The sequence below is a fragment of the Silene latifolia genome, chromosome 3 (genome assembly GCF_048544455.1).
Source record: "Silene latifolia isolate original U9 population chromosome 3, ASM4854445v1, whole genome shotgun sequence".
In the NCBI taxonomy this organism is placed as follows: domain Eukaryota; kingdom Viridiplantae; phylum Streptophyta; class Magnoliopsida; order Caryophyllales; family Caryophyllaceae; genus Silene; species Silene latifolia.
Window position 1 is genome coordinate 85,366,413 of NC_133528.1, and position 10,577 is coordinate 85,376,989.

The 10,577-nt window shown below is 40.1% G+C and overlaps 1 protein-coding gene across 1 annotated transcript; it reads left to right on the forward strand.

Moving 5' to 3' along the window:
- The first annotated feature begins 2,303 nt into the window (after positions 1-2,303).
- On the forward strand, positions 2,304-2,852 carry LOC141649289 (protein FAR1-RELATED SEQUENCE 5-like). Its single transcript, XM_074457983.1, has one exon. The coding sequence runs from the start codon at positions 2,304-2,306 to the stop codon at positions 2,850-2,852; it is 549 nt and encodes a 182-aa protein (XP_074314084.1).
- The last annotated feature ends 7,725 nt before the right edge of the window (positions 2,853-10,577 follow it).

A 10,577-nucleotide genomic window follows, 5' to 3' on the forward strand; every position in this document is an offset into this window, starting at 1 on the left:
CATGTATCATCTTGAAATAAAATTTCATCTTAAAATGTTGCCCAAAATCTTTTAAAATTCCATCTTAAAATGAGTGATTTTGATTTTTACACTCAAAACATGACCTAATTGTTTCTTGGTACTTAGTGCTTATTGATGTTGCATTGTGTTGTATTAAGCTAACAATTTTGCCTTACAAAACATCTCAAGTATTGGCATATATGTTAGTTATACCGACAAATCCGATTTTTATTTTCCATTTTTTGTCTAATTATGTCATAAAGATTTAAATGTTGTTTAATGATGTCAGGCATTGTCTCAAAATTTAAAAATCTTGTCTTAAAGTTTTTCTTGATTTAATTAAGTAATAAGTCTTCAATTTTGTTAATAATGCTATGTATTGTCTTAAATCGAGAATCTTACTTTAAAATTTTGCCCAATATATATATATATATATATATATATATATATATATATATATAGAAATTGCATCAAGTGAGTCTAGGTATCTTAGGTGAGTCTAGCATTTTAATCTCATCCATTAGATCTACTCCTAATCAATGGCTGAGATTAAATCTCAGAAATTATAACAAACCTATAAAAGCTAAGAATTCAAGCCTCCCCCTCATAATTCAGTTTCACTTTCTCTCTCCTCCGTCTCTTTCCCTCGCTTTCTCTATCTCTCTCTCTAAGTCAAAATAATCCTCTGAATCAAGCAAACAAACCCTAGGTTCCTGTTTTTTACTCGCTTTTATCAATTCATTCACAAATCAATCAAATTAAATCTGTTTTCCAGGTTCTCGTTGCTACAATGGATGCAGATTCTACCGACATTAACATGCAAACAGGTAATTTCCGTAATCCTTTCGTTTTCAGTTTTCCTTTTCGCGATTTCATCTGGATTCTATGTCGTTGATCATTCGCTATTGTAATTTCATTATTCCGTTGCTTTTCAGTTTTTTAGGTTAATCGATTTTATGTTTGCTTCAATTTTAATGAAACCCGTTCACTTCTACTTCAATTTTACGGTGTCCTTTCCTTTGATTATTCTCGTATTTGCTTTTCTCTTAAATATTAGGTGAAATATCCTTGTATTTGTTGTTTTTCCTATCGAATTTTCATATTTGCGTTCTCTCTCGCTTTCGCTTACAATCGCAGATTTGCTTTATCGTCACATTCCGTCAATTTTGATTATATTTGTCTTTATTCTGTTGCTTTTCAGTTTTTTAGGTTAATCGATTTTATGTTTGCTTCAATTTTAATGAAATCCGTTCACTTCTACTTCAATTTACGGTCTCCTTTCCTTTGATTATACTCGTAGTTGATTTTGTCTTAAATATTAGATCAAATATCCTTGTATTTGTTGATTTTCTCGTTCAAATTCGGTCAAATTTCATTATATTTGACCTCTTTTCATGTCTTGTATATTCTGTTCCCTGTCTCGTATATTCATTACGCTTTGTCAATGCTTACAGGCTCACTTGTTACAATATCAATGTTTCTTGTAACACAATCACATATATTCATTTTCCATTGCACATATAACATATCTTTGTACACTTACGGACGTCCTCTTGTTCTCTTTGTTACTTCAATGTACTTTAGTTTCTTGTTCTAAATTGTAGTCCAGCCTCTTCGCATATTCTTGTTCTCCCGTCCATCCTTATGTCAAGTACATTGTCATAGTACTAGTATTCTTTGTAACAATGTTACTCTTTGTAATACCACCGTTGTATTTCAGGTCACTAATACTCGTATTTTCCTTTTTGTATTACAGACTCAAGTACTGTCACTCAACCCCATTCTACGCCAATTGTCCAAGAGCAACCCAATCCTCAACCAAATAATCAGCTTGTTCTGTCTCAGACGCCTAATGGAAGTGAGCGCTGGATGCGTGTGGTTGAGCACAAGTTTAGACCTACCATTGGTGCAGTTTTCGCCTCCCTTGAGGCTGGAATCAAGTTATACGAGGTTTATGCTCGGGCATGTGGATTTACCCCTCGGAAGCACAGTACGAAAACACTACGAGGTGGTGTTGCACACCAAAAATTCGTAGTCTGCAACCGTCAAGGGTTCAGGGAATATAAACCGAAACAGCGTCACAGAACCAAGGATGATGAGAATATGGGTGATGGTTCGTCCACTGACTATTACGATTACGGCGAGTTAAAATCACAAGAATTGGATGCCGAGCGTACGTCAGATTTGCCCTTCTACATGGCCTTGATGGCCCAGCTATGATTGACGAGTTTTCTGAAGTCCACAATCATCGTCTCACCTCTGTCTGTAACAGAGATCTCGATAAGATTTCATGATCCCTTGATATGTTCCAGAAGACGCTTATCTTGGACAACTCCAAGTTGAATATTAGCGCTGGATTGACCTTTAGACAGGTTAAGGAACTTGTCAATGGGTATGAAAATATCGGTGCTACATTGATAGATTTTAAGAACTTTCAAAGAGATATCAAGTGCTACATTGTGTTAAGAGATGCTGACCTTTTCATCGATCGACTCGAGAAACTCAAAGCGACCCAACCCCAGTTCTACTTCGCCTATGATGTTGATCCGCAAAACCGTCTAACAAAGTTCTTTTGGGCTGATGCTACATGTATTAGAAACTACTCATTCTTTGGGGATGCTGTGAGCTTCGACCCTACTTACGGAACCAACAAGTATGATATGGTTTTTACACCATTCACAGGTGTTAATCACCACAGAAAGTCGGTGTTGTTTGCCGGTTGTCTCCTGTTACACGAAGATGACATCTCCTTCCAATGGACCTTTCAGCATTTCTTGACTGCCATGGGACAAAAAGAGCCGCAGTTCATGATCACGGATCAATGCCCTTCCATAACGAAGGTAATAGTGTGACAATGTTACTGTAACAGACTTAAATTTATTGTACCACAACTTTCTGACTCCAACTACCATTGTTCCATCTCTTCCTCTTTTACAAGGTTATTCAATAACAATGTTACTGTAACTAAATTACTAACATATAATTTACTCACTTGCTCTTTCCCTATCTTTGGTCAATATCACGTTCGACTTGCTTTGTTTCATTATGACGGCATACAACAGGCTTTCCTTCGTTTTCAAGACAGCTAGGCATCGTTATTGTATGTGGCATATTACACAAAAGATCACGGATAAAGTTGGTTCAGCACTCTGCAGAGACACGGACTTCCTTGCTCGCTTCAACGCTGTTGTTTGGGACCCTGATATGGAGCTGTCGGAGTTCGAAGAGAAGTGGCAGAAGGTCATTTCAGATTTCCAGCTGGAAGATAATGATTGGTTGACTACAATGTTCGACGATAGACACCATTGGATTCCTGCCTACCATCGTGACCTTGCCTTGGGCTGCATATTAAGAACAACAAAGCGATCAGAAAGTACAAATTCGTTTTTCAAGCGCTATGAGAATCACTTTGGTACACTGGTCGAATTTTGGATGAGGTAAACAACTCTTTTTCATTCCTTACGATGCAGGAACAGTGTATGTTACAAAGTACCATTGTTTCATTGTTACATAAATAATTTGTTGCCGAATCCTTGTTGCATTAAAACCAGGTTCCAAACTGCTATGGACCAGCAGCGCTATACACGAAGGTGCGATGATTATAACAGCGACCACTCATTCCATGAGCTTAAGACAAAATTACCTATAGAAATGCATGGCGCTATTATATACACACATGCTGTGTTCAAGGTGTTTTAAGAAGAAGTAATTGCTTCCGATTCATGTGGTGTTGATGACTTTGAGAAGGAGGAGCATGTGCGCATAATTCATGTAATCGATGCTGAGACAGACAGAATTTTCAAGGTGAGGTTCGACCTTAGAAGCACAGATGCAGTATGTGAGTGTAAACTGTTCGAAAGAATTGGATTACTCTGCAGGCATATTGTGTGGGTGTACAAGGGCAAAGGAATTGGGCGAATACCAAGCAAGTACATTGTAGATCGTTGGCTAAATAACACACACGCAGCGAACAGGTTTGATTCGAAACCATTATTAAGGATGTGATTTTGACTTGTTACGATAATTGTTTTCTGATAACATTGTAACCATAATTTCTTATAGTAACATTGTCACCATGATAAATAGTAACTCTTTGTTTTACTTCCAGGCTTGATTCGAATGGGAATGTCATTGAGGATTCATATATGGCTACGTCGATAACGATCATTTGTGCAACGTATGGTCGAGTTCCTTGAGATAGTTGGTGTTCTCAAAACTTTACTGCTTGAACACACGGAAGAGTTAGCATCCCTCCTAGTTGAGTTCGGCGAAGTTATGTATTGAACCACTTACAAAAGACCAAGAGATGGAGATTCTGTTGGGCTGCAGCTCGTCGTCTGAAGTCACTATCCACCCTCCGGAACAAGCACGCAACAAGGGCAGCGGAAAAAGATTGAAGTCAGCTAAACAACAGGCCATTGAAAAAGCAGCCAAGCCAAAGAGGCTATGTGCATACTGTAACACCCCCATACTCCAAGTGCCTTACCAGGACCACTCAAGGCATGGAAGTGCTACCATCTCGGTTACCCGAGGCAATGATAATCAAATGACAATAAAGAAACATAATTTAAATAACAAAATAGTTTAAAGTGATTACATGATCAAAACCAAAACCAAAACCAAAACTGAAATACAAGATTCTCAGACGGTCTACTGCTAAAACTATCAAAGCTATAAAACATCGTCTGACACAGCGGAAGACTTCTAATTGCCACGTGATGACTCATCCCAGCTATCCCATACGCGTCATATCATACCTGCTCAATAACTGCTCACCACCCCCGAATGGATCACCACAGTTTTTAAAACATTAAACGGGATCAGTACTAATCACATAATTTATATAAACCAACAACACAGTAAACAAGCAGCTCACACGGTCACACACACAATCACACCCACTCCAATCAATCTCCGTCACCGACTGTCCACTGGACCAGCCCTGCCAGTGGGGGACCGCAGCCGTACCCACCAAATCCCCGCTCATCATACCGAGTGATAACCCTGTCCCATTAATGTGCACATCCCCTTCCGTGGCGGGTTCCACGAAGGGCGAAACTAGGGCGTGAAGCCACTCCCGCAAGTGACTCCACTCTGCCGAGAACGCATCTCGAGAACCAGAGACAAACAATCACAACCATTAGACAGCAATCAAAACCAACAACCGTCACAATACGAATACGATAATATTCAACAACCACAACACACCAACAACACATTATGGGACTAATACTGAGTAGGGAAACCCTACCTGGAACAACAACACAATCAGACGGTCTCAACAGCTGTATCAAAATTCCTCTTCTACGAATCCTCCTCCTAACATATAATCACATAATTACTAACAATCACGAAACACATCATAAAAACCCCCAATCCCAAAATTAGGGTTTAAACAAAGTCAACCAAACGCTATAAAATTGGTATGTAGGACTTACCCTTGACGCAAGGAACACTATGATGCAAAGAACGAGATGATCCGACACTCCTAGCCTTGGGGATTTGCCAACAACGCAAAGAGAGAGAACTACGTAACTCCTTTTTCTTTTGAAAGGTTTAGAAAGGATAAAAGTGATTAAAGAAACTGACGGAAACTTTTTATATTAAACTCGCGTTATTAGCAAAACCCGACAAAACAACCCCGTAAGACACACTTACTCGATCGAGTAACTGACGTACTCGATCGAGTGCCGCCTACTTGATCGAGTACCAAGGCTACTCGATCGAGTACCCTACAGGTCAGAAACTATTTTAAATCGCAAAACACACTTACTCAACAGAGTAAGATCCACTCGATAGAGTACCCAGAGACTCATAAAACCGTGGTATTACAGTCTTCCCTCCTTAAAAAGAACTTCGTCCCCGAAGTTCAACCCATACCCAAAAACAAACATACTAACTCGATCAAGACACAACAACCAACTAAGAACTCAAAACAAAACCCCAACCGACCAAACATGAACTCGTAACCCCAACTCCACCAACTATTTCTACTTCCACAACATGGCTCACGATATCGTACCAACTCCATTATATCTCTCTCGATCCTAACTCCATACACTACCAACACAAACGCTGCTAGCTCCGTAAAATATCATCCACTACCAAATCCAATATCAAGACACTCATAGACATCAAACGGAATGTTACATTCTACCACCCTTAAAAGGAACTTCGTCCTCGAAGTTTACTTACACTCATGAACGTCATCATGCCACTATCAAAACTCTCGAACTCCTAAACATCATCATCCAACCCTTACCACTATCGAAGTATTCTCACACTCCTAAGCATCCCACTACTACAAGCACGACCATGGCCTTTTAACAGTATCATCCACAAAACAAATCCCTCCTTAAAAAGAACTCCGTCCCCGAAGTTCAACCCATACCCAAAAACAAACATACTAACTCGATCAAGACACATGTGGACAGCGGGCCGCCCACGGGAGCGCTTGGGAAGAAAAAAGAAACAAGCGTTTGCATTTTTGTATGGAGTCGCCACCAATTTTTATGGGAAATTGGAACCGTTCGAATACCTCGTGCCATGTCAAGACACAAAGTAAAGACATGAACACTAAGCAATCGTTACCCTTAGCATTCTATGTCTAGAATGACTCTCGCGGATGCCAATGAACACGGGTGCTCACGGATATCTGGAGTAAGGGGTGAGGGTACGTATTAGGAAGCTCTTTTGATCGAACACCTAATCCCGCCCGCCTCGATAGCGGCCTCTACTAATGATTAGGGAAGTTATTTATACTTGATATATCGTCGGCTATATGCATGCAATGCAACATCCAAGTTTTAATCCTAACATGTGAGAATTAGGCTAAGTCGGTGAACAAGTAATTTAATCATACAATTGGGTCGAAGTTGGAATTTAAGATTGATTACATGTGAAAACATACAAATGATACAAAATACAAGGAATAAAATTACAATAATAAGAAATTACAATAATTACATCGGGATTAGCGATTTATGTCGAAAATACCTTTAAAACGGATAATTTGAGAAAAAAAGAATAAAAGAAAGAATTAACGAACAAGTCAGAAGGTGGTAATACGGATAATAGTCAATTACACGTAATTAATAAACTAGGTCAAGGCAAAGACGGAGTTCAGGGATAGAATTCAACCCGGAACAGGCGCAGCAGAGCTGCGTCCTTTGGAATAGGCGCAGCAGTTGCTGCGTCTGTTCCTGACCTGAATTCTGGCTGTGAAGCCGGAATTGCGTGTTGTTAATACTCGTTGGTAAATTTAATGATTGATTAAATTATTTACTCGGATGAAAGTGATTAATAGGTTATTTACATGTGATTAAGGGTCATAAAAGCAATAAAACATGGATGAGACGGAATTAAACGAATTAATATAAGATGGATGAATGCTTAATTAGTGACATGAGTGAATGAAATAGACTAAACATGATGAACTAATAACAAATTAATGATGAACATGCGAATAAACAGATGAAAATATATCAAAGGCGAATTCCAGAAACTCAATATGAACAAATCGAATTTCTACAACCCGGATTGAATTTAATGTCGAAAACCGGCAAATATTGGATTACTTGGGATTTGAGTCGGATTTAATGAAGAATTAATTACTAATAATGATGAATAATATACATGTGAATTATTATGCTATTATGACGAAGAATTAACAAGAGACGAATAAAAGAAATAAGATTTTGACGAATTACAGAGGACGAAGGAAGAAGAAAGGAAGCAGGAACTGCGGTAGCCTCACGAAGAGGCGCAGCATGTACTGCGCTCCTTCGAAGAGGCGCAGCAGTTGCTGCGTCCTTTCTCGACGTTTGTCTACTGGAAATCCGTAAAAGAAGGGTTTTAAAGCATGGTTTAGAAATCGGTTTTAAGAGGTATTTTCGACATAAACCTTACAATTGTGATATAAAAGGTAAAATACAATAAATAAAAGAGAGATTTTACACCCTCAGACTTACATGTTGACGAAACGAGAAGGACTAAGATATCGATTAGTGATGCTCGACGCGAATGTAAAGAAAGTGCCCTCGTAAGAGGAAAACGATTAAAACAAATTGATTAATTAAGTTGATTGATGTGTAGTTGGTCAAATTGGTCGGTCATGCAAACGGGGAGGCTGGTACTCAGAAGGATCCGAGCTTACGTGGTCGAAAGTTCAAGCACGTAGACGCCAAAAAGTAAGAACAAAGTCTAGAATGCAAAGGGAGAAGAGAAGGGCGGACACTCGCGTGAGAAATATAAGGAGCGAAGGCTCCTATTTATACTAATCACGTGAAGGAATTAGGGTTTTGGAGACTCTTTGGAAGTGAATCTCGGAAAGATATGAAAAAGATACGAGAAATACGCAGAAAAGGGCCTGGGAAGAGGCGCAGCAGCCACTGCGTCTCTTGGAAGAGGCGCAGCACCTGCTGCGTCTGTTCCCAAGGGGTTTCCTCCTGCGGAAGAAAGATTTTTGTGTTTGAGTTATGGTAGGACGGAAATAATTTGGTTTTCCTTAATATCTTATGTGAATATTACGGGAAATTGTTTACCAAAAGATAAAATTTGTGAAATATGGAATAGAAATATCCGGAACATTCCAGAACATTCTGACTCGGGATTTAACGGTTGTCAGAAAATGGAGACGGTTTTAGGCCCGGACTCCGAATGTACTCTAATTACTGTCAAAACGACCGTATCGGGACGTAGATGACAACTAAGAGGTAGACATTAATATTTGAGCAATCACTTGACGATAATCTTACGAATTGTCACAAATCGTTCCGCGTACCAAACATGCGGCCCTATCATCACCGGGTGGTTTGCGGGAGGTGCAGAAATGAGGTATCTACAGAGCCCCCACTTTGACTGAGGCTTGGACAAGGCGAAAGTCAAAGTATAGCCATCAGGTCAATCGAAGATTACAACCTGACGACTATGGCGACGCGAGGCGGTTCAAGGGGTCTGAACCAAGGACCTGTCGTCGGGAACATTTTAGAGTCTGTCGACTATCGGGGAGGGTCGTTTAAAGTCCATTAGACTGCGTAAGGAGGCTCGCCAGCCATAAGAAGAGATCATATCTGAGACTTCTTCTCGAGATGCTTCCGCGGTGCATAGGAGCTAAAGTTAAGCGTAGGAGCTAAGGGTAAGACTTAAAAGTTATGTAAGGATTGGTGCTAGGGTATGGGGCCCTAAAGGAAAACATTGACGGGAAGGAGGCCAAATATAAATTCAACTTAAGGGATAACTAAAGCTTGGGTATAGAAACTCTATTGGTTTGGGAACTTCTGGAGAACGACTCCTTGTCGAACTCCGCGGGAAACACGAAATATTGTGAGTAGCAGGACACAGGCGGGAACTGCTGAGAGAAAAACTGCTTAGGTAGTCTTTGAGAAACAATTGCGAGTAGCAGGACGCAGGCGGGAACTGCTGAGGGGAAATCTGCTTAGGTAGATGTCAATCCTCATGTCTTGAGAGGGACAGTACGTCCGCTTACTCTCGCTGGAGACATGATTGGGAATTATTCTTCTTGTCATGAGAGGGAAAGTATATCCGCTTACTCTCGCTGGAGACATAATGAAGGTGTGTCGAATTCTGTGAAGGAATAAATGCTCGTTGCGACAAGCAAAAGGTCCTGGAAGGAATAAATAATGTGCGACAGTCCGCTGCTGGCTTGGGAATGTGGGCCGGAACGAAAGAAAATCGTCAAACGGACCAAAAGAATAAAATAGCATCGGGGAAGAGGCGCACCAAAGATGAGCCCACAAATAACGAATTCATAACGAATTTTTGAAAATCCGTATGGAGGGAACACGGGGAAGAGGCGCAGCAAGAGCTGCGTCTCTTGGAAGAGGCGCAGCGCCTGCTGCGTCTATTCCCCAAAGTGTCATTTCTTGCGTAAAAACGCGATAATCAGAGGTTTATATTCATTTGCTCGAAACACAAATCACACAATTTCTCTCTCAAATCTTCACCATTTCCGCCAAGGTTTGATTCAAAAGCTTGCATTAATCATGACTAATCGAGGTATGTGTCTCATTCTTGCATTAATCGTCCATGTTTGTCCAATTTTGAGCCGAAAAAATTAGGGTTTATAACCCAATTGATCGAAAATTTGGGGCTTTTCCCCCAAACGCATTTGCCTTGTCAAATTGACATTAGAAATGGATAGTAGGTAGTGTTAGGAACATAACCATGTATTTGTCTCGAATTTTCGTTGAGTTTTGAGCCTTTGAATGAAATTTGAGACGGTTTGACAGCTAAACTGTAAATTGCTTCGAAAATAGCCTTAGGATTGCCCATTTGCGATGAAACTTGATATTTGGGATCCTTGAATGATGGGTAAACTTTCTACTATCTCGGAATTTTGGTTTGTGACGGCTTTTTCAGGACACTTTTCTAGGGCATAATCGCCATTATAACGAAATGCTGCCGAAATTTCGACTCGAACCCGGAACTAGGCTTCAAACTAGACTTGACTTGACCCAAATTACCCCATGAGTGATCGGGTAGGTGGGAATATGTCCAAGGATGGCGAGAAAAGAGCGGTTTCAGGGCTTCCGAAGGCTCGAAAATCCCTTAACCAA